At 35.2% G+C, this 25,954-nt stretch overlaps 2 protein-coding genes and 1 pseudogene across 3 annotated transcripts in view; all 3 read right to left on the bottom strand.

The window, feature by feature from the left end:
* LOC143234070 (putative G-protein coupled receptor CG31760) overlaps nucleotides 1-6,121 on the bottom strand; it is a 112,601-nt pseudogene extending 106,480 nt beyond the window's left edge. The window contains exon 1 of the transcript XR_013018506.1: nucleotides 5,840-6,121. The product of XR_013018506.1 is annotated as a putative G-protein coupled receptor CG31760 (transcript). The remainder of the gene's footprint in view (nucleotides 1-5,839) is intronic.
* A 17,449-nt stretch (nucleotides 6,122-23,570) lies between these two features.
* On the bottom strand, nucleotides 23,571-24,350 carry LOC143235699 (general transcription factor II-I repeat domain-containing protein 2-like). Its single transcript, XM_076473913.1, has one exon. It carries the CDS (start codon nucleotides 24,348-24,350, stop codon nucleotides 23,571-23,573), a length of 780 nt encoding a protein of 259 aa, XP_076330028.1.
* Nucleotides 24,351-24,409: 59 nt separating this feature from the next.
* On the bottom strand, nucleotides 24,410-25,519 carry LOC143235698 (general transcription factor II-I repeat domain-containing protein 2A-like). Its single transcript, XM_076473912.1, has one exon. The coding sequence runs from the start codon at nucleotides 25,517-25,519 to the stop codon at nucleotides 24,410-24,412; it is 1,110 nt and encodes a 369-aa protein (XP_076330027.1).
* Between the last annotated feature and the right edge of the window lie 435 nt (nucleotides 25,520-25,954).

Below are 25,954 nucleotides of genomic sequence, written 5' to 3'. Positions count from 1 at the left end.
TAAAGCACAAAGCTACACAATGAGCTATATGCACTTTATCATCATGAGTATCGAAACCCGGTTTGTAGCGGTGTGATTCGGCAGACATACGGCTGTGCCATTGAGGGTGGATTGGTCATTACCAGAAAATTAACATTTTTTATGTTCTCAGCACTCCTAGTGTCAAGCTAATGAACTGTTAATCTTTGGCGACCGGGATTCGATCGTATTTCTGGCAGTTTATTCCAGTGAAATTTAAATACGCATCTAATAAGATATTTCTACCTTTTAACGATTGAACTTAAAATGTAAAATATTAAGCATATCATCTGACGTGTAATAGAGGTACTGTACGAATTTTAGAAAATATAAGACTACTACTAATAATTAAGTTAGACACCAAAACGTATGCTAACCAAACATTTACATTACAAATATATAACTTATTTAAACAAAAATAAACTGGCATTTAAAAATACTTTATAAAAAAGTCTTAAAGTAATGTTGAAGAAAAATACAATTATAAGTTACGCCTAATGAATACTATTTGGGTTTATTTGGTTAACGATTATTTCAAAGTATTATATATATATTTAAAAACAAATAACGTTGTATTTATAGAAGAGTTTCATATGTCTTGAAGGTTATGTAAAAGGTCTTTTGGAATATATCCCCAAGTTTAAATACATCATGTGGTTTCTTATAAGTTACCTATGACACACAGTCGCCACAAAAAGCTTCTCACTATTTCTGAAGAATAAATAGTTATCGTGAACAGTACGTATTTGTACAGTTATACACGCACGCACACGCGCGCTAATATAGTGTTATTCGTGTTTTAGTGTCAATTAAGATCTCATAAAGAACCCAATGATTGATAGGTGTTTGATTTGAATTTCACAGGAGTCTCATTAATCTCTGGAGAATTTCATTGGGAACAAGTGCCAATGAAAGCGAGTGATCCATAGAAAAAGATGACGCTTTTTACCGAAACGTTAAGAAACTTGCTAAGATCCTGAATTTACTTCAGTGAATAGAAATAAATTGGATCATTGGAGTTCTTAAAGGAGAAGCGACGTAAAAACAAAAGCAATACAGTCGATTCACATAAGTGTGGATATTCAACAGAGTTTCTACATGTTATACTAAACTGTAATGGTTCCGATCTTAAAGGTTCTAAGGTCATTTTAAAGCAAATATTGACAAAGAATAAATGAATAAATCACACTTTAGCTTTCCTTTCTATGCGCATGTGCAGTTATTTGAGGTATAACTCATATTTTGCCACTAGCTATGTTTGTTTGTTGAATTTCGCGCAAAACTACTCATGGGTTATCTGCAGGCTTAATTTTGCAGTAATAAAATAAACTAGAGGGAAAGCAGCTAGTAAACAATACTCACTAACTATTTTAGCTTAGTCAAAACATTTTTTTTTCCATTGATGAAAGCTTGAAAGGATTAATATCTCCGTTTCTCATACAAAAGTTAAAATGTGAATGCATAAAGTAATTATTTCATTATTCTTACTACTTAACTCTCTCTGAAAATAAAAACTGAAACTGAATTGTAGAATCCTCCCCTAAGAAAAGAAACATTGTTAAGCCATTGCATACATTGAATTTAAATAAATAAACGCATTTGTTTTTGCAACATTTGATGCACAAAATCATCGTATTTATTTATGCTTCTATTGATTTCTTAATTTAATGTTTTGCATTATTTATCATTAATGCCTGGCTAATTCCACGACAATTACTTGCAATATATTGTCTCCTATATTTATTGTCCTTGTAGTGTTTGTTTGATTTGTCATACAGCTCTTAGGCCCGGCATGGCCAGGTGGTTAAGGTACGCGACTTATAATCCGAAGGTCAAGGGTTCGAATCCCATCAAACCAAACATACTCGCCCTTTCAGCAGTGAGGAGCATTATAATGCGACGATCAATCCCACTATTTTTTGATAAAAGAGTAGCCCAAGAGTTGGCGGTGGGTGGTGATGACTAGCTGCCTTCCCTCTAGTCTTGTACTGCTAAATTATTGACAGCTAGCGCAGATAGCCCTTGAACAGCTTTGCGCGAAATTCAAAACAAAACAAACCATACAATTCTTTACGTTCAGCTACAGACAATAGATGCATTTTTAAACACGTACTGAGTAATTAACAACAGAAACTGTAACAATCCACGTGTCTTCCAAAGTTATTATCATTTGTCATTATAATTTATAACGCGCATTAAATTGGATCAGTTCGAACTTGTTTATGTTAGAAAATTAATGCATGATCATCTTACGTCAGTTATGGATTTGCTATATAAGATTAAAAACGTGAATGTAGATTATGTTAAATTATTTGTCTCATGATAATCACGCAAGTTAAAATTGGACGAAGGATTGAATCAAGTGCACCAAGAATGGCGTTTATTCTAAAATTTGAATCATATATAACATATTTTTAAGTTCCATAAAAACTTAGTCTCAATTTGACAATTTAATTATTTTTATGTGCATTGCCCACAGAAACTGTATTTCATTTTAACAATTGTTACGCATTGTACTTCATCCCGGACGATACTCCAGTTCATTATGTTACATATCATAATTTATTTGGGAAAAGACTCCGATTTATTATGTTACGTATTATTATTACGTAATAGTATGAAACCAAGTTAACTTGTAATTCAAATTCAGAAATTAATTGAATATCTATCAAATTTATTATAATTGGCATCAATATTGATACACACTTTTTTCTTAACAGAAGCATATTTTAATACACAAACAACAATAAAATAATATAATATTAATAATAGTGGTTATTACAAATAATAATAATTTATATACAAAAATTGTACAAAGAATATTGAGTCTTCTATTTAGTCTGGAACTGAATGTTTTACTGACTGTTCACGATAAGCGAATTAATTTCGATTTTATACTGATACAGTACACTTAATAAGTAGCTAATAGCTCCGTTCTCGGCCCGGCATGGCCAAGCGTGTTAAGGCGTGCGACTCGTAATTTGAGGGTCGCGGGTTCGCATCCCGGTCGCGCCAAACATGCACGCCCTTTCAGCCGTGGGGGCGTTATAATGTGACGGTCAATCCCAGTATTCGTTGGTAAAAGAGTAGATCAAGAGTTGGCGGTGGGTGGTGATGACTAGCTGCCTTCCTTCTAGTCTTACACTGCTAAATTAGGGACGGCTAGCACAGATAGCCCTCGAGTAGCTTTGTGCGAAATTCCAAAACAAACAAACAAACAAAAGCTCCGTTCTCGGCTGGCATCACACTGTTTTCAAAGTGACTATTCACTGACGAAGACATCTTATGTCCTCGTAGAAGTACAAACGTCCAAAGTTAATTCTCTGAAGTTAAACGGTTTATAATGTTCGATATCTATAACTGTTTTTTGGCCAAATATCTGTAGTTTCTCGATTTATTATCGTTTATCACAGTTAATGCTTCTGAAGTTTGTAGTATACTAACTATAGCAAACCAACAATATTAAACTTTCACTTGGTGAGTCAATTTTATAATATTCAGTCGGGAAGAATATTCGAAGATACACTAGTGCTTTAGTAAAATATATGTTGTTGCTTCTTACACAAGAGAATCTTTCACAAATTTAGAGAATATGCGGGACTTTTGCAATACACAGATAACAGCATAAGTTACATGCATTTCTAAATATAAGTTAAATTAAAACAAAATATAGATATTAAAATAAATATATAATAGTAAATCCTTTACACAAGTTAATTAATCTGCTACTAAGTTGTCACAATTTCTATTTTATTAGGCCAGCATGGCCAGAAGAATGGGGTGCTTGCCTCGTAATCTGCGAGTCGCGAGTTCAAAAGAAAATCCCACCAAGCACACTCGTTCTTTCAAACGTGGATACGTTATAATGTGATGGTCAATTCCACTATTCATTGGCAAAAGAGTAGATGTTAGGTGATGACTAGCTGCCTTCCCTCTAATCTTACACTCCTAAATTAAGGACGGCTAACGCAAATAGTCCTCGTGGAGCTTTGCGCGAAATTAAAAAATACAGTACTACTTTTTTTCTTGTTAGAACGTTTTTTTCAGCATAGGAATTTTACTCCTGTAACACAATATGCAAGTGTCTATTGTTGTAATTTTACTCCTGTAACACAATATGCAAGTGTCTGTTGTTGTAATTTCCCTCAATATTTTAATCCTATTTCAACAATCCTGTAAACTATTTCAAGTATCATAATGCATTAAATACCAGAATAATATTTTGTTACGGAAATATTTTCAACACTTCATCCTCATTTTGATAAAATAAAAGAAACACCATTATTACCACAAAACTATAGAACACCTGAAACTTGTCAACATCTTTTTTTGTAATTCGATCACCAAAACCATTTTATAGCTGTATCGGTTTTCCTCTGGGTGTCTAGGACAATGATAAAGAATGAAATCAATGAATCTGTATATAGTTGTCTTTATTTCTGTATATTCATATTACGTTAGAGGATCTCTTGAGACTGCTTATTAAGTCTTATTAATTCTGTTTTCCTTCAAATGTTGGTGCTGCATGTTGCAGTAAAAACTAACTTACTGCTATTTTTAAAACAATTGTATTGTTTATAAAGTTGATGTGAACTAGAATGCTAATGACTAAAAAGCTAAACGTATTCGAAATAGCAAAATATTAATTAATGTGTAATTACTTGTTTAGTCCTTGTGAACTGTATGATTTCTGCATATATATCACGAGACCTACATACTACGTTACGTAAGTAAACTGTGATTTAAGTAAAGTATTATCAGATCCGACTAAAAGAACATAATTTTACGACCCAAAACTAAGACATTTGTTCTCACATGTTTTTGGAACAAACAACGTTTTATTAATAAGCGAGTCTACTTTGCTAATAACCATTTGTTTTTACATACTCTTTGTAAATCTTTGATTATTAATTACTTGAACTTTCAGTTTATACGCTCATGTCACAACAAATTATTATGTAACATATATATATATTTAGTGTTTAATGTATTAAAAAATAAAAATAATTCTTATATCTCAGGGATAACTTTATAAAATATTGTAATGCCTTTATGTGTTATTGTTTGTTTGTCTGTTTTTGAATTTCGCGCAAAGCTACTCGAGGGCTGTCTGCGCTAGCGGTCACTAATTTAGCAATGTAAAATGTAAAACTAGAGGGAAGGCAGCTAGTCATCACCGCCCACTTGGGCTGCTCTTTTACCAGTGAACAGTGGGATTGACTGTCACATTATAATGCCCCCACGGCTGAAAAAGCGAGCACGTATGGTGCGACGGGGATGCTAACCTTCGACCCTCAGATAACTAGTCGCACGCCTTAACCCATCTGGCTATGCCGGGCCCCTTTATGTGTCTTGTTTCACTGGAACACCCAAAAAGGAACATTGAAATTTTTTTTTTATTGTAATGACTTCAAAACTATCTTTTGTTCTGATTAACACCATTGAAATAAATAACTATCTTGCGCATGCGAAATAATATATATTAATTGAAAGTTGATATCAGCAGCATACCTTTTTAAAGTTTATTTTATTTTATTTACTTATTTAATATGAATAAATATTACTGGTACATAGAAAAACTTGACAACCACATGATAAGGGTAGTTTCCTTTCGGGAATAATGATTCTATAATATACTTTTAACTGATTGAACAGAAATATCACATTCATTTTACAAATACCAAAACAGTTTTCGTTGTGAAATTCACTTTAAAATAAAATCCGTTTTCATTCTTTATGTTACTTTCTAAACACATAGACTATGTCAACCTGACGTTTCAAGTTCTTTACAAGATCGTTTAGATGAAACTTGTGTACGTACCCTAAATTAACTTCACTTCTCCTGGTATCGACGACGCAAAGGTCAGAATTCACTTGGTTTTGGTTCGGTCCTTGAAATTTTCCAAATATCAAAGTAAACATTTATATCAGCCATTGGTCTTTCAAACAAGTCATATAGCGTCACATGATTTTGGTAGTTGCAGAAGAGCTCGATGGTGACTATTTAGAAGAAGGAACCAGTCTAGCGTCAGGATGCGCTTGCTCAGCTCGTTCGAATCTTCGAAACAAATCAGATCGATAAATGTTTGGGCAGGTCGACTGAAGCATTCTTCATGGGGGTGTGAAGAAAACATGAAAGAAGAACGTTTTGAACACTTATTTCAGTTACGACAAACAGCAAAAGACAAAATCACTAAAATATTAACAATCTGTATATAGCTGTTGTTAAAGTTAAATTATTACAGAGCACAGATAGCCCATTGTGCAGCTTTGTGCTTACTAAAAAACAACAATTATCACCTTGACAAGTATCTGTCAGTGTAAGTTAGACTACGCAAGGTACTACAACTCCGGGGGTGGGAGCACTCATCCGATACTTCTTTAATATTGTTTTAAGCTTTACAAAATATACACTGTCGTATGAGGAATGTAAAGGTTTTGGTCAACCTAAGAATTGAGATAACTGAAGGTAGACAATGATTTTGTTTATTTGGGGGTAGATAGAGAAACTTCACTACTTAACTTTTTTGAGGTCATAGTGTTATTATAACACCATATCTATACGAATTATTTGGAAGAATAAGAACGGCCAGCAGATTTTATGTCAAGGCCGTGCATATCTTAGAAGACAACTGTCAGAGGCATTAGGTTCGAAGCTCACTTGTAAATGTGGAAAAGTAAAATTCTCGATGTGGATGCGATCATGACATTATATACACTTTGAAGAGGAAGCAAGTATAAAATATGTCTTAGGATGGCTGGTATGGGTATTATCACTTCTGCTAATAAAGCAGAAAACAGCGTTTTAATGTATCTCATAACGGCTGATATGGGTATTAACACTTCTACTGATTAAGCAGTGAACAGCGTTTTGACCTTTTAGGCCATCTTAAGGTTAACAAAGAAGAAGTTTGCAACTGACCGTTGCCGGGTACATGTTTTTTTTAAACTGAAGATGACCTAAGAAGGTCGAAACGTTGCTCTCTGCTTTATTAGTAGAAGTGTTAATACCCATACCAGCCATCTTGAGATACATTTTTACTTCAAGTGGGTTTCTCGTCGTCACGAAGTCGTAAAACGTGTGGAAAAATAATTTATGCTAGTGCCAACAAAAAAACTTTGTGGAAATAAAAAAACTACTACGATCACTATATCCGTACGAATACTTACTGCATAAAGATATTTTTTTTAAATCACGCTACACATGTTTACGGATCTCATGTAGATCCTTCTTCGTTACAAATAATAATAATAATCACACAATTGGTCCGCTTGACTCAAAATGTTGTTGTTAAATATAATACAGTCACACATTTATTATAGTAACTCTAAAGATAGCTAGGTATATGAACAAAAATCTAGTTTCGAAAGCCATGGTGGGCACAACAAAGATAGCTCATAGTGTAACTTCTTGCTAGATAACATACAAACGAAATATATATGGACACATGATTTGTTTGTTTGTTCTTTTCTCAATTATTCTATTCTACTCTGGTTTAAAGAGGCCCGGCATGGCCAAGCGTGTCAAGGCGTGCGACTCGTAATCTGAGGGGCGCGGGTTCGCATCCTCGTCGCGCCAAACATGCTCGCCCTTTCAGCCCTGGGGGCGTTATAATGTGACGCTCAATCTCACTATTCGTTGGTAAAAGAATAGCCCAAGAGTTAGCGGTGGGTGGTGATGACTAGCTGCCTTCCTTCTAGTCTTTACACTGCTAAATTAGGGACGGCTAGCACAAATAGCCCTCGAGTAGCTCTGAACGAAATTCTAAAAAACAAAACAAACAAACAAACTGGTTTAAAGAACCGGACGCAGCTCATCTGTTAGCATGCCCGAGCTGTGAATATAAGGATTTATGGCTCGAGCCTCGATGCAAAAAAAAACAACAACTAGTTCCGTTCTTTGAGGATGTGAGCGCTCTATAAAAGTGGCAGTCACATCCCACTATTAGACAAAAAAAATGTAGCCCAAGAGCTAACTGTGGGCGCGAGTGACTAAGCTACCTTCCCTTTAGTCTATTAGTTCAAAATTGAAGATAACTGTATGCAAATAGGTCTTGTACTTCTTGTGCGAACGTTTTAAATACAAATACAAAAATTCTACAACAGTCGATCTGATAACTTACGATATTGCTCTAAAATCCTTTGGCCAATGACCATATGACTTATGGATTATAGATATCCATTGAAATCTCGTTTTTACACACATCTAATTTCACATTCATGAAGAATGAAATAAGAGGAACGTGAATTTAAACGATTGTTTGTTTTTCAATTCCGCGCGAAGCTATACGAGGGCTATCTGCGCTAGCCGTCCCTAATTTAGCAGTGTTAGACTAGAGGGAAGGCAGCTAGTGATCAGCACCCACCGCCAACTCTTGGGCTACTCTTTTACCAACGAGCAGTGGGATTGACCGACCATCATAACGCTCTAAGGATTCAAACCCACGACCCTCAGATTACGAGCTGACTGCCTTAACCACCTGGTCATGCTGGGTTTCTGTAACAAATGTAAGGATTTTTTACTACACAATTTCAAAGTAACTGTATTAGTAAAAACGTATCAGTAAGTTTGTCAGCCTTACACAGCTAAAATTCTGGGTTCGATAATCTGCAATGGACAGAACTTCAATATCTTTGCACTAAAACACAAATATTCAAGCTAAAAACGTATATATTGAATAATTGAAAATTGTCTAATATTTATACAATAAGTGTTAAAACCAACTTCTTCTATTTCCTTTGTGAAACGACATGTGTTATATATCAACAATTAGGTTTTAATTTGCTTTTTTTTTCTAAATTTAGTAACATATATTAAGAAAAGCAAGAAACCAAACATTTTATTAAAACATTAAAACAAAATTTTTTATATGCATAGCTGGGACTTGACCCTATAAAAATGTATTCAGAAAAAAAATAATTTTCGATTCTCACTTGAAACAATATTTCTAAAGAACGGCAAATTCTAAAAACTAGACTAAAACATTCGAGTAAGATTTTGCCCATCCACTCTCGGTAACTTTGGTTTGGTTTGAATTTCGCGTAAAGCTACACCAGGGCTATCTGCGTTAACCATCCCTAATTTAGCATTGTAAAACTAGAGAAAAGGCAGCTTGTCTTAACCATCCACCACCAACTCTTGAGCTAGTCTTTTGCCAACGAATAGTAGGATTTACCATCACTTTATAACGCCCCCACGGTTGAAAGGGTGAGCATGTTTGGTGGTGTGCCGGGCCGAAATTCAAACGAATATTCATGAAAAGTATATCATTTCTTATAACCAGTCGTTAAACTATTGAACCTGAAATCAATAACGTAATCTTCTTCATTAGACATTTCATGAAACGTTAAATGCTGCTTTATTTACTTTCTCTGTTTAACGTTTTGAGGGTAATGAAGACCATATATATGTCCTAGGATTTTTTTTATTTAGCCAGAGTTATATATTCGTGTCTGTCTTCTTCCTGAAAGTGTGGCAGCAAGAGCAACATAAAAGTTTTGGTTTGTTTTGATCTGCATTATTCACTCAGTTAAACATTTAGTTCAAAATGTTCATCGTAAACCAATAAAGGTCTAAGATAAATTCTTATCAACATCAAGTAGTACACAGTATACCTTCTTTGACCTAGTAGATAGTGTATTGGACTGTGGAGCAGAAGGTCCAAGATTTGATCAGAAACGCTGTTGAACATGTTCCGTGATTTCAGTTATAAAAGCAACAATACTTTCAATATTCGGTTCAAAGGCCTTGTAGCGAACTCTTTTCTCGACTACATGATGTCCGAAAAGTTTGGAACTTCAGGTACTTCAACGAATCTTACAGAATGTAATCCTCAACTGTCCTTGTAATTCGAAAAAATGTTGGAGACGCTATTTCCATTCTCTTTGAACACTGCGAAGCAGGTCATTGTTAATAACCTGACATTCGTCGCGATGTCTTTGCATCAGATATTCAGTGTCCATTATCTTTTCAGTACACACGTATCTCAGGCAGTCCTCAGGAAAAGACCTCGTCTGCCAATCTCCAATATGTTGAGAAAGTGTTATTAAACCAAGCTATGAAATTAATAAAAGCTTCAAGTCTCCTATGGTTCCATACCCTGTAGACGATCTCCCTTCTTTGTTTAACGTTTTGAAGGTAATGAAAACCATATCTATATCCTAGGATTTTTTTATTTAGCCAGAGTTATTTTGGTAGCCTTTACTTTGTGTTTCTTATGTATTTCTAAATTAACAATAGGTGATGGGCTCGTGAAAAGAAGTGATGAGTACTTGGTATGGAATTAATTATTATTCGGTGTTTTTATAATTCACACATTTTATCTAGCTTTGAAGAACAGTTTTCAAGCAATCACTCTAACATCACGTGTCTGTCTCCTTCCTGAAAGTGTGGCAGCAAGAGCAACATAAAGTTTTGGTTTGTTTTGTTTTGGAATTTCGCGCAAAGCTACTCGAGGGCTATCTCTGCTAGCCGTCCCAAATTTAGCAGTGTAAAACTAGAGGGAAGGCAGCTAGTAATCACCAGTTACCGCCAACTCTCGGGCTACTCTTTTACCAAAAAATAGTAGTATTGATCGTCACATTATATCGCCCCCACGGCTGAAAGGGCGAGCATGCTTGGTCTAACGGGGATTCGAATTCGTTACCCTCAGATTACGAGTCGAGTGCCTTAATCACTTGGTCATGTCGGGCCAACCTAAAGTTATAAGGAAGTATATATGTAGTGCCACATGTGTGTGTGACAAGGAACTTTTTGGTAAATAAAATTACCGAAGATATATCTCTTCCCTTTTCTCTTTTTTCTGATGTCAACCCATCTGTATCCGTATTAACTGTAACTAGTGTGACGTTTCATTCAGTAGGAAATAAAGTGTGTCTAACCTTCACACTGCTTGCTTACTTTTAATTATTTTTAACAAAATTAACCTGTTCACTATTCTAATAACAGGTTAAAATGGCTTCTCTTGAAAAAAGTTAATAGATTTCTAGAAATTCATTTGGATTTAGAAGAAATCGGAATTCTATTGAAAAATTGAAATTGAAATAAGAGGTAAGTTATTCATGGCGCCAAGGAGCCCACTTGAAGCAAATATATATATAAGGACGGGCTGTTGTGAGTAATAAAAATACCACATAAAACAAGTAACAATGTCTGCATTCTACTTTTTTGGGTCATCATCAGTTTTGATGTTTTTTTAACAAGTTAAGTTAATTTTATAATATTTCACTATTAATGTCACTACTTTGTAATCTGTAAATCACAAAAGAAACTTTATTTTATTTGCTTGTTTGGTGAACATTTTTGCATATTTTGATACAAGTTTAAGACTTATTTTTAATGCTAAAAATACTTCGCTAACCGAGCTTATAAACAAAACTTACTACGCTGAAATCTCCATCACACCAAGCAAGCTCGCTCTTTTACCTGTGGGAGCGTTATAATGTTACGATCAATCCCACTATTTGTTGGTAAAAGAGTAGTCCAAGAGTTGACGGTGGGCGATGGTGACTAACTGCCCTCTCTCTAGACTTACACTGGTAAATTAGGGAGCTTAGCGCAAATAGCCCTCGAGTAGCTCTGCACAAAATTCAAACCAAACCAAAACAAACCAATTAAGCTCGGCATGGCTAAGCGTGTTAAGGCGTGCGACTCGCAATCTAAGGGTCGCGGGTTCGCATCCCCGTCGCGCCAAACATGCTTTCCCTTTCAGCCGTGTGGGCGTTATAATGTTAGGGTCAATACCACTATTCGTTGGTAAAAGAGTAGCCTAAGAGTTGGCGGTGAGTGGTGATGACTAGCTGCCTTCTCTCTAGTCTTACACTGCTAAATTAGGGACGGCTAGCACAGATAGCCCTCGAGTAGCTTTGTGCGAAATTAAAAAAAACAAACAAAGAAACCAAACCAATTACGCTGGAAAGTATACAGTTTAAAAAGTTATTGCGACATCACTAGTAACATAATCACTGACATGCAAAAAGATTCATTTTAGAAGTTGTATCTGTTTAAAGTAAGTTATTAATTTGAACTCTCAAAAAGAAACTCAATAAAAACCAGAAAAATCTGAAGTTTGTAAACCAAATTAAACATTACTTTTTACGAGCCTAAATCATCTCAAACAAGATTTAAGCTAAAGTATTTGATCAACTGTCAAATTATCGTGTTAAGAGAAAATTCGTCTTACGATGTACCTGGAACTTAATCATCCCTGCTCCGAAATCAAAATATAATCGTTCTTTTGCAAATACCTCATATTGTGTTATGAAACTGCGCACTTAATTATATACCTATCTGTTTGTGTCATTGAGTATATAGGAAAACTGAAGTTAACACTCAATTAGAAATAAACACACGTTATTCTTGGAAAGTGTTTACTTTTCCGCAATATACTCTTAGCGTTGGTGCGTCACAATGAATTATGTAGGTGTACCGGTAATTACGTTGTAGAGACAGCTAAACTACTCCTATAAACACAGAGCTGCTCATTTCCTCAGAGATAAGCTAGATGATCGATTTCCAGTTGATATTATTTAAGTAAAGTCACCTGAACAAGTCATTAAAATTAAAATCTGTAAGTGAGTAAAGTTTCCATATTTCAAAAGAACTATTGATAACAGCATATAATTCTGCAAGCGTATTTTGGTCTAGTTTGATGACATATATACAAATTGTTCATTCAAATGTTGACCGCAAAATTCGTGCTTCTGTGAATGAAGATAAGAGCCAACGGTAATTTGAGGACTTATAACACTAAATATCAGATTTCGATATAAAAGACGAGCACAGTACAGATGGACCACTGTGTAGCGTCGTGCATTGATTAATTTAAAACAAATACGTGGAGAACAAGGTGTATACATAATACGCCACTACAAATAAAAACGGAAGTGTTTCCTTATTCGTTATACATAAATAAAGTCAAAATACAGGATAAAACCCAGCACTTATTCTTATTTCAATGTCAGCATATGCGCATTAGGTTTTCAATCATTTAAAAACACTAGATTTACTTAACCATAAGCAACCAGCAACCTTAACCAACCCATGGAGGTCGTATTTGTTGCTCAATTTTTATTATTCGCGTGACGTCATTCTTCTTATGCGCATGCCAAACTTTGAGTTTCGTCATGCTGGGAAAAGCATTATTGATTTTCTGTACGCTCTGTGGTGAGTAGGCGTTATAGGACATTGCTTCCATCATACTATCAGTTAGATCTGCAAAGTTTTTGACAGAAGATACTTATAATGTGTGTATCGGTGTACTGTCAATCCGTAATATTTTTAAATATGCACAATTAATGCTACTTACAGCTAATTTAGAGACTATTTTACTTGATTTCACCACTCATTTGGTTTTGTAATTTTTGCCTTCATTTCTTTTTGGTTCAGTAATGAGTTATTGTATGAACAAGCATGATAATGAATTAGTTTGAGAGAAACATCGCATTTGTGATTAATACAAACAGTATTTATCCATTAATTGTTTTACTTGGTTATAATACTGAACAAAACATTTCTAGCTAGTTGTTGTTTAGTTTTAATTTTCATGCAACCCATACATTTGTTTATATTGATTGGTGTTTAAATTATTAATGTTCGTCGTTTTGAAGCCTTACTGGTTGACTGCCCTTGCGTTTTAGCTGCGACATAGTGGCTCATAGAATGGCTCTGAGTTTTTCCAGTTTTGAATATAGGAGGACAACCTTCTCCACTGACGTATTTCACCATGCCCGACCTCCCTTATATTAATTTACTCTAAGACCGCATAAAAGAATTTCAATTTGAGGGTAGACTGTTAAAATTCCTATTGAATAACAAAATTGAATCGGGTATAACGCGCACTCCACGCTTGGTATACTCGATTTGATTTCAGGTGTTTTAGATTCATTTACTCTAATCCTGTCTAAAGTAATTTCAAATGACGCAACTATTGAGAGTTTCCTCTTGTTATTGAATTCACTTTTGTGTAATTACAAAATGTATTTCATTCTGTTTACGTAATATTAAATTTTAGGTTTTTTTGCATTTATTTAAGTGTTTTTAATTTTGTAAAAAGCTACAAGAATTTTGTCTGTGCCAGCCATCCCCAATTTTAAAGTATTAGACCACAGGAAAGGCTAGTCGATACCATCCACCGCCAACTTCTGAGCTACTCCTTTGCCAACGAATACTAAGATTAACAATCACATTATAATGCCCTCGTGGCTGAGAGTAGACCAAGAGTTGGCGGTGGGTGGTGATGACTAACTGCTTTCTCTCTGGTCTTACACTGCAAAATTAGAGACGACTAGCGAAGATAGTTATCGTGCAGCTTTGCGCGAAATTCAAAAACAAATGTTTTATTCAATAGATAACTTGTGTGGTAAGAGGTGTGTTTGTATCAGACTAAAGCCACATTGGACTATCTGCTGTAGCCACTGTAGGAATCGAACTCCGGATTTTAGCGTAGTAAGTCCTCTGACTTACCGATGTACCATCGGCTTGATGCGAGAACATTGACCTTATCACAACTTCTATCATTTTAATTGATCCTAAATGTAAAGCTATTGAGCATTCAGGACTTCTATAATTTCAAAATATATAAATATATCTTACACTTGTTTGTTTATCTTTTTGACTCAGTTTACATGTATTTATGTAATTTGAAAATAATATAAATGAGAAGAAATAACAAATATGGAAAAAGATTGCTGTAATTGTTTCGTTAGTGTATTTTCAAAATTTACTTGTACGATTTTCATGGCCCGGCATGGCCAAGTGGGTTAAGGCATGCGACTCGTAATCTGAGGGTCGCGAGTTCGAATCTCCGTCGCACCCAACATGCTCGTCTTTTCAGCCGTGGAGGCGTTATAATGTGACGGTCAACCTCACTATTCGTTGGTAAAAGAGTAGCCCAAGAGTTGGCGGTGGATGGTGATAACTAGCTGCCCTTCCTCTAGTCTTACACTGCTAAATTATTTGTTATCGATTTACTCAAAGCAGACTGGCATGGCCAGGTAGTTAGGGCGCTTGACTCGTAATATGAGGATAGTAGGTTCGAATCCCAGTCATACTAAGCATACCCGCCCTTTCAACCGTGGGGGCGTTAAAGTGTGCGATCAATTGCACTATTCGTTGGTAATTTTGTTTGTTTTGAATTTCGCACAAAACTACCCGAGCGCTGTCTCCGCTAGCTGTCCCTAATTTTCAGTTATGGATATATATTTTTCTACAAATGTGGATTTTATTCAAAGGCCAGGTGACTAAGGATCTCCACTTGTAATCCGATGGTCGCGGGTTTGCATTCCCCGTCACATTAAACATCTCTTTTCAGCCGTGGTGGCCTTATAATGTGACGAACAATCCTACTATACGTTGTTAAAAGAGTAGCCCAAGTAGAGTAGCTAAATTAGGGGCAGATAGCCATCGGTTAGCTTTGCGCGAAATTGAAAAAACAAACAAACAATAACTTTTAAAATTGTCCAGTGGCCTGGCATGGCCAAGTGTGTTAAGGCGTTCGACTCGTAATCCGAGGGTCGCTGGTTCGAATCCCAGTGGCACGCTTGCCCTTTGAGCCGTACGGGCGTTAAAATGTGTCTGTCAATCCCACTATTCGTGGGTAAAAGAGTAGTCCAAGAGTTACCGGTGGGTAGTGAGGACAAGCTGCCTTCCCTCTTGTCTTACACTGCTACATAACGGACGGCTAGCGCAGATATCCCTTGAGTAGTTTTGCGCGAAATTCAAAACAAACCAAAACTTATAAAACTTATTCACGCTTCCACTTAAAAACGTTTGTTTCGTTTTCACGCGAAAAAATAAAGTAAAATAAAAAATTAAACCTGAACAAATTTAGTAACAATTGGATACAATGATGCCAGCCTTTTTGTTTCAAACCTGAATAGAAAAAATGATAGTTATGCAAAGAAAAATACTGTTTTCTTGTGCTCTTTTATGAGTGCTTTAAATGACACATCGTTCGAGCTAAAACGAACTCAGTTCATACCTCGTAGTATCTATTACCAGCGGTGATTTGGTCTGTCCTCCTGATCATAGACTGATCAGATTGTGAACCCGAGAGTCCGTGGTTCGGTTTCGGTTGACGCAAGAGAAACACGTTCCTCAGTTTGGGACCTTCCGTTCGTTAAAGAGTAAGAGTTCAGTCCTATTTCGTGATCAGATAAGAGTGGCTCAAGAGTTGACAATAGGCACTTGACGAGGTATCTAGTATATCAGTTCTAAACTTTTACCCGTTAGGTGCAGATAGCTCCGAAAAAAACTGTCGATTTGATAAAGACATAATTTATTACATTATTTTCAATTTACACCTTATAAGTTACAGATTATTTCTGTTTTCTGAGAAGTGATTTGATCATAGAATTTAAAGTTATATATATTCATTTGTTACAATTTTAAAAAACTTAAAACAACAAGCCGAAACAAAAATGAGTGAAACAAAAAACACTATACTAATTGAAAAATCTTAGGGCACAAGCTATATTGTGGGATTATGAAATGCAGGATTATAAATGTGACGTTTCGTGCTGATATAGCTCGTTTTCTGTGCTGTCAGTTAGTGTCTTTCTACCATATTGGGGGCTTGAATGCTGACATCAAGAGGTAAGTTTTCATCTTAATGGTAGTATTCTATTTCTTTTTCTTATTTTTATATAAATTATTATTATTTTTATTTTACTTGGGAGAGCAGTCATCTTCCCACAACGGTCTGCAGGCATAGAAGAGTAATATAGATGTGGGACGTTGTGGGCTTGAGCATCCACATGCTCTCCTAATTTGTATTACTATATCTACTGCTACTCTTTTATTTCTTATGTGAGACTGATGAATGGAGGTTAATACTGACAGACGGTGTATCCCCACCGCAATGTGGGTTCTTTTTCTCAGTCACCTCCAAAACCTATGGTACATTTTATAATCCCACATTATAAGCTTGTTACCTGAGATCTTTTCAATTAGTGCAGCGATTTTTTAAAATTATTTTTGTTTCGGTTTGTTTTTACGTTAGAGCTGATATAATTAGTCAGAGGTTTGGATTTGCTGTTTTTAACGCAGTTCTTCTTTATGATTTTGCTTATTTAACTTCATTAAAATGTATTCACTTTCACTAATATATATATATATATATATATATACATCACTGAAGGCTCTGCTAAAAGGATCTATAGCTCGCAATAAAACTATTTGCACTTAAGGAAAAGTCTGTTCATAATTGTACATACTAAGTTATCTACGTTAGAAGTTTAAGTAACAATAACATGTAATTGTTATGCAGAACAGCTCTTTTTCAACTAGAACGTTACAATGGAAACTGTAGTAACTCTTTTATGTATATACAAACAGAATGCAAAGAATATTATGGTGGTTTTTATTATTACTTATCTATAGATGCTCTAATAGGTTCAAATAGTTACATAAGTATAAAACTGCCAGAGCAATTGGCTTAAAGTATATATTGAAATGTTATAAATGTTATTGTACTTACTTTTGTTACGAAAATTTTCAATATTTTTATTGTGTTTTAAAATTTCTTTCACTCACACATTGATAGTATATTTATGGAGGAATTTCAAGAATATGCGGCATTGACGCTACTAATTTATTTTTGTGAACTGTTCAACCAACAATCTGCTTACCTATCAAAATCTAAATTGAACCCTGATGTATCGTTAGATTTACCATCCATCACTTAACTATACAGATTTCGGGTATTTCCACTGATTGTCAGTAATCTTGGACAAGAACACATCATAAGACTAAAATTAGGTTTCATATGGTAGTGGAGCGTATATTATATTGTATGCTTGGTGGTTTGAAATGGCTTTTGTTCACAACAGTAAACCTAGGAATATAACTTTAAACTATAAGAAACAACTTATAAATCACAATACCGACACATTACACTGGCCCGGCATGGCCAAGCGTGTTAAGGCGTGCGACTCGTAATCTGAGGGTCGCGGGTTCGCATCCCCGTCGCGCCAAACATGCTAGCCCTCCCAGCCGTGGGGGCGTTATAATGTGACGGTCAATCCCACTATTCGTTGGTAAAAAAGTAGCTCAAGAGTTGGCGGTGGGGGTGATGACTAGCTGCCTTCCCTCTAGTCTTACACTACTAAATTAGGGACGGCTAGCACAGATAGCCCTCGAGTACCTTTGTGCGAAATTAAAAAAAAAACAATAAAACTGATAACAGATGTCGTCAAATTACTTTTACTGGCTATAAATAGTAACAAATATATATATTTTTATATATATATTTAAAATATATATTTTAACAAAGAAACAGAAATACTCTAGTAGATACGAGCACACACAAAAGGAAAGAAAAAGACAAAGATACAGTAAAACTTTTAACAGTGAATGTTTAATAAAATGAACCACAAAACACAGAATAAAACACGTTAAGAAAGGAGACATCTCAATTATAACTATCAGTGATTACTTTCAATCTTTGGAATAAGTCAGTCAAACATGTCAATATTAGAACCAGATGAACTAAAAATCCGTGTTCGTTTGAATTTAAAATTACAACATGGAACGATACATATTGATATGATAAATATAATACTCTTTTATTATAGTCGAAAATTAAGTATAGGTTTGGTTTTTGAATTTCGCCCACATCTACGCGGAGGCTATTTGCGTTAGCCGTCTCAAATTTAGCAGTGTAAAACAACTTTATCTTCAAATAGTGGGATTGACCCTCACTTTATAATGTCCCCACGACTGAATGTGAGAGGTTATTTGGTGTAATGGGGGGATTCGAACCCGCGAGCCTCGGATTAGGAGTCGAGTGCCGTAACCACTCGACCATGCCGGGCCGTTATATATATAACAATAGCCACATAAACAAGATACAAATAAACCCTGACTTTTAGTAAAAATCAAATTATCTGTTAATGAGTAAAATAAACCAACACCAGGATATGAAACCGACTGTAACTTTTTCTAGCTAACGCAAGAGGGAGAGTGCGTGTTAATCATATATAAAATGAAAGGAAAAGAATATGTCCGAAACATTTTAAATCACATGTGAAAGATTTGTTTGTTTTTGAATTTCGCGCAAAGCTACTCGAGGGCTATCTGCCCTAGCCGTCCATAATTTAGCAGTATAAGACTAGATGGAAGGCAGCTAGTCATCACCACCCACCGCCAACTCTTGGGTTACTCTTTAACCAAGGAATAGTGGAATTGACTGTAACATTATAACGCCACCACGGCTGAAAGGGCGAGCATTTTTGGTGTGACCGAGATTCGAGCCCGCAACACTCGGATTACGAGTCGAACGCCTGACCATGCCGGGCCACGTGTGAAAGAGCTAAGACGCTTCATTACAAAGTACTTAAAGAAATTCAATTAACACTTATATTAGAAAAAAAACACACTTTAATTTCATCACACCATTTCGCACATGTGAAAGAGCGAAAGCGTAGTTAATACAACAAAAAATATCAAATTAATATAAACATGCAAATTATACCATAAATATGTATACACACACATACATAAACTCACGCCTTAAATTATAATTAATTAATAATATGATAAAAGCCTACAAGATATGCAGGCCTGGCATGGCCGAGCGCGTAAGGCGTGCGACTCGTAATCCGAGGGTCGCGGGTTCGCGCTAAACATGCTCGCCCTCCCAGCCGTGAGGGCGTATAATGTGACAGTCAATCCCACTATTCGTTGGTAAAAGAGTAGCCCAAGAGTTGGCGGTGGGTGGTGATGACTAGCTGCCTTCCCTCTAGTCTTACACTGCTAAATTAGGTACGGCTAGCACAGATAGCCCTCGAGTAGCTTTGTGCGAAATTCTAAAACAAACAAACAAAATACAAGATATGCACTCATTCCACAGTCCATCCAATTCATATCTACCCTATCAGAAGAGTTTTCAGGGTCGTCGTTGTTTTGCATTTGGTCACAGTGGATACTCATAAGTTGTTTAGTGTCTTCTCAAGGGCCTCTTCGGCTTTGACTATCCTGACTACTCGGTGCTTGGCCTCTTATTTGTATTTAAGTGGTGAAGTAGTCTTTCGATACATCTAATCTTACTTAATGTAATATTAATCCAGCCTTAGCACGAAAATCAAATCACTTGTCTCCATCCTCTCTTTTCTTTCGTGTTTTCTGTTTATTTTTACTTCACTCTAATTTGGTTTTAAAAATTCTTATGAGTGACACTGTATAATCTTTGTAATATGTGTGTTAGACCACACATGTATTTTTTTACACCTGTGTATTGTCACATACAAATTCTGCCATTGCACTACATCAACTACTCCAGTAGTTTATACATCTCGCCTTCTGCTTATACATGAACACTTCAGTAACATTCCTTTAACCTGCTAAAGCTACTACAGTCATTCATAAAGAAGATAGCGACATCAAGAAGATAAAAACTATACTTATTTATTTTTAAGGCTTCATAACATAAATATTCACTAGCAATACTGAGATTTATTAAGAACCTTTATCTATTTATCAGGATTAAAATTTGTGCTGTTACAATTTTACTCCAATATAATCTCAAAGAAAGCTGGACCCCTTGTGGATTATAAATTCAACCTATTTTTCAGGAAAAGCAGTGACAAATCAATCACGCATTAGGTGGCATGGTTATTCACCGCTCACCAAGATTGTTGAAATGATTTTTTAGAAATATCAAAACGTCATTCTAATTAGAAAATTCACCATCGACAAAGAAAGCAAATAGTTACAAAGTCCTTTCCATCGTTGAGTTTTCAATCAAATGATCAACCCAAAGGAGAGATAGTTCTACAATGTAGTTCATACATTACATCTCATTATCACTCAGTAGCTTGAATATCAAGGAACGCCATTTCCTTTCAGTTTATTATAGAACTGATCAGTAGCTGCCCTAACTGTCAATGATCAAGTAGCAGTAACCAAATATAGTTCATGCATACTGCCAGACGTTACTTCCAGAAGAATCTGAGAAAATGAACGATGCTTCTTTTTAACCATTGTTTGCTAAAGCCAGTGACTGTCGTAGTTTTCAAACAGGTGTTAAATGCACAATGAAACACGTGCACTGTGTCTCATGTCATCACCCAGGGGCTTAAAAAGCAAGACAAGAGACACCTTTCCATTTCAGCAATCTTCAACTGCCTGACCATCTTAGCTTTAAATCAAGTAGAAATCACACACTGTTTTGCATATATTACTGTGTAAATCACTTGATAACTTGGAAAAAAGAGCATTGCTCCTTATTTGGTTCACCACAGAGTAACAGGTAGGTCTTTTAGCCTATTATCCCTTTTAAGGTAGGTCTACATGACTGAAGACAAGGTTTTCATTCTCCTCTCATTTACTTGTTTCTCTTAGTGACTCCCTGTCAATCCTGGGTATCCAAAGCTCATCTTTGACACATGGGCACAACTTATGTGCCTTGAATCTGCTTTAATTCGTACATTAGAGGACAACTTGACAGAGTATCAGATATGGCCCCATCCTTCCATATCCAACTTGCGTTCTTGTCATTGGCACACACCACAACCACACCCAGTACCCACGTTGGAATATCCATTATTTTATTATCTGATCATAGCACTTCCGTAAATGTGTCATCTTCCTGAATTGTTGTCAAGCAAACTTGTGTACGTGCCAACTAATGGCAATCTCATACATTTTAAATATTCTTGGAGAAGATTGAGAACTTCTCCTTGTGGTTGAAGAACATAAATTACATAGATTCATGTGTTAGCAGGTTCAGTGAACAGCCTCTGGATCACTGCTCTACTGCTTTATATGTTATTATCACATTTGGAATGTGTTCATTTTAGTTGGTTCTGTTGGAATTAACAAACTTCCAAGGAATCTGTTTGGTAATCTGTATTATTCATTCTGCTATGCTATTAAACTAGGGTTGATAGAGTGAAGCATAAGACTTTATCCCACTTAAGGCTCTACACAACCTAGTAAACAGCTTACTGTTAAAATTACCTCCCTGATTTATTAATATTTCTTCTGGTGCTCCACGTAATTTTACCCATTTCTTGGTTAAATCATCAGCTACTCTCCTGGTAGGATATCGACAAAGGATAAACTATGATTCACTTTGTAAAATAGTCAATGAAATTGAGTAACTATGTAGCAATGACTTTTAGTAGTACCAGGGTGTGAGTCAATAAAAATGAGTATGTGGCAATGACTTCTCGTAGTATCGGGAAGAAAACTAGAAATATCGAGAACTACCTTCTATAGAGGATACTTAACAGTTCTCTATTAGAATTTACCATGTCTCAGGCAGTTCTTTCTCTGGTTTGACAAATAGTATAAACTGTCAATGTTAGTACTTAATATCTCGACTCACTCATACCAGAAAAACTACTGTTGAATTAACAAACGTGGATTATACTTTGGTACATTCAGATATTGTATTGTGGAAGGTTTGAAGAATATTTGGCCCCAGATCTCTGAAAGCTGCAGTACTATTGGATTGATAGTACTGACACTGCACCTTCTTCACTTTCAACTGATTGTACAAGTGTCACTTGTTATATGCATCCATACTATGCTCCTCTAATGATGTCGGTGAGTGGTAATCTTGCAGTACAACAATGAGTAACCAATCTTCATCTAGGGTTTCTCAGAGATGAGCAACTAAATTATGAACATTGGCATCACTCTGATACTAGAATATGTCTGTTCAGTGGTTTGTATTTCCTATAGCATAAACTTCCATACTTTCAACATTCACTTGTTCTCCAGGGTCATGATGTCACCATACAGTGAGATAGTTAATCCACGTTTATGTTTTTATGTCTGGTCAATAAACTATGAAAAATTTATATTCTTGCAAAAGTAATTATCCACCATGCTATTATTCTGTCTGCTTACCAACAGTTTCCAAAAGAATGATTCACTCAGATGGTAAAGTTTCTACCATACAATTAGTGGCAATAGTTTTTCAAGAACACAACTAATGAAAGCAGCTCCTTCATTATGTAAAACACTTGCGTTCAAGAGGAAAAAGCATATAACTAGCACACATGATTACATGTTATATTCCACCCTGCAATTCCAATCACACTGATTCAGCTCCATTGTCCATTCGTGTTGGTGTCCATTAGAAATTCAGTCTTTGTGTGAATAGGTTAGAACTAGAGAATCTACTAAATCAAGCTTTAAAGATCGAAGTGTTTTATCACATTTTCCACATCATCTAAAGCAGGGGTGGCCAACCTTTTGTTTCCTATGCACCAATTTTTTTCACTTCTAATTCAGATGCGCCACACAAACTTTAACAGCCTTTCAATCCTTTAAGTATGGTAATTTGGAGATATTTGGCAGTTATACATATAATCATTTGTTATATATATATATGTTAATGTGGAGTGTGGACACATGTAGAAGTTGTAAAAAGAATTCAACATGAATATAAGGTAAACTTTGTTTATTTTATTAACACTTTGCATTTGCATTGATATATTTCATTAGTTATTTATGAAAGAATATCTAATAAAAATTTATCAACACAATTAGCAGTTTTAATGAAAAATAATTTTACATGGAGGAAAAATAAACATAACTAGGTTTAATGAGACTTTTGACTTTGCTTCGCTTTCACCAAATCTGTAATATTAGGAGTTAAATTAGTAACTGACAGCAACAGACAGTTTTTCAGACTTGAATCGGATAGTCGCGACCTCAGTTTGTTCTTGATCATTTTCATGAATGAAAATGCTTGCTCGCATCTGTATGTTGTTCCGAAGCGGCAGGCATAACTTTGGGCAAATTTTCTCAGTTCTGGAAAATGTTCACATGGTAATGATCGCCAAAAATTAAGCATTCCAGATTCACTTGAGAGTGAGGGAAGTTCATTAAATTTACTCTTCAGTACTGAATTTGCTTTTAGATCAATAAGTTCCATCTGTATATTACTAGGCATCTTCAGAATGTTTTGTTCAGTAAGTGAAAATGGATTTATAAATGCAAGCATGCAATCTTCTTCTTTAGCAAAATCACTAAAACGAGTATCAAAGACCTCTTGTAGTAGTATGATTTTTTCAATGTATTTTGTAAATTTGGTATTATCTTGAACACATTCACTTTGTTCCTTTAAATGTGGAAATTGGCTAAAATCCTTGTTTTTTAGCTGAGAGATGAACAGTTTTAACTTCATTTTGAATGCACTGATATCATTTACTAAACTAGGAAACAATTTGTCCTTGCCCTGCAGTTTTGAATTTAGGTCATTGAGATGGCTGGTAATATCAACTAAAAAAGTTGAATCAAACATCCACCATTGAGATTGAATCAAACATCCACCATTGAGATGGCTGGTGATATCAACTAAAAAAGCTGAATCAAACATCCACCATTGCTAAATCAAACATCCACCATTGAGATGGCTGGTGATATCAACTAAAAAAGCTAAATCAAACATCCACCATTGAGATGGCTGGTAATATCAACTGAAAAAGCTAAATCAAACATCCACTTTTCATTACACAAAAGGGTCCTTTCCTCAGGCAGCTCTTCTTTTTCTTCCAGAAAATCATGTACAATATTTTTCAGTTTCCAAAATCTTTTGAGAACTTGTCCTCCAGAAAGCCAACACACTTCGCAATGAAGGATGAGATCACCATATTCCATATCTAACACTTCACAATATTCTCTGAATTCTCTTCTATTTAATCCTTTAGCTCTAATTTTATTCACACATTTTACAACTGGTATCATAACATGCTGCAAATTCAAAATTTTTACACACAGAGACTCTTGGTGTATTATGCAATGATATTTTAGAAGAGAACAACCTAAAAACTTTTCGAGCAAGGCTACAGTTCCAGCAACTCTACCAATCATTGACGGTGCTCCATCAGTACAGACACTTAAGAGTTTACTAAAGTTTAAATGCTGATTTTCTAAACATGACTTTACTTTCTCAAATATGTCTGACCCTCTAGTTTTTCCATGGAGTGATTCAAGGCCAATAAGTTCTTCAAATATGTTAAAATTATCATCAATTCCTCTTATAAAAATACTTAACTGGGCTACATCACATTTGTTAGCAGATTTGTCCAAAGCTAATGAAAAGAAAGAGCATGTATGGACACGTTCCTTCAGTAGCTCAAATACATCATGAGAAAGTTCCTCAATGCATCTTGTAATTGTCTGCTTTGAAAGAGCGATTTCGTTTACCTTTCTTTCAATACTTTTATCACCAAGACATTTTGAAAATTTTTGGAGGCAGGGTTTAACAATATATTCACCGTCAGAGAAAGACTTATGCTTTTTAGCCAACACAAAGGCGATTTCGTAGGATGCTTCGAGCATTGCCAAACTTTCACAACTTCTCTTTACAAAGAGATTTCGCCTCTTTTTCATATCCTCTCTTTTCTTGACCACATATTCTTTCCGTAACTCAGAGCCAGGCATTAACTTTTGTTTTTCTTCTACTTCAACTTGGTGTTTCTTATAGTGTCTGCTAAGATCATGTCTTCTGTTTTCTGAGAGGGTGCTTTCACAAACAATACACATTGGTTTTCATGAAGGACTCGCAATAAATAAGAACTCATTTTCCCACAGTTCATTAAACTGACGTTTGCTATCGCTTTCTGCTTTTCTTTTGCTCATGTTCTTTTTCACTGTAATGGGACTATAAAAAATCGAAAAATTATTATTATTATTGTTATTATTATTATTATTATTGTTATTATTATTATTGTTATTATTATTATTATTGTTATTATTATTATTATTGTTATTATTATTATTATTGTTATTATTATTATTATTATTGTTATTATTATTATTGTTATTATTATTATTACTAGTACATCCCACAGGATCATTGATCCTGTTTAATCCATGAGAGTATTGAATTTTTTTAGATTTCATTAATATATTCGTAATCAGCTTGAAAAACTGCAACAGATAATGTATAAAATTTTATCGTTTTCAAACATTTGAACT

Source organism: Tachypleus tridentatus, chromosome 12 (assembly GCF_004210375.1).
Source record: "Tachypleus tridentatus isolate NWPU-2018 chromosome 12, ASM421037v1, whole genome shotgun sequence".
In the NCBI taxonomy this organism is placed as follows: Eukaryota; Metazoa; Arthropoda; class Merostomata; order Xiphosura; family Limulidae; genus Tachypleus; species Tachypleus tridentatus.
Note: the sequence above shows the minus strand (reverse complement) of the source record. Positions and strands in the feature narration are given on the sequence as shown.

Bases quoted from the DNA above. Each gene is read 5' to 3' on its own strand.
- LOC143235698 (XM_076473912.1), bottom strand. From the start codon at position 25,519: ATGTGTATTGTTTGTGAAAGCACCCTCTCAGAAAACAGAAGACATGAT.
- LOC143235699 (XM_076473913.1), bottom strand. From the start codon at position 24,350: ATGTTTGATTCAGCTTTTTTAGTTGATATCACCAGCCATCTCAATGGT.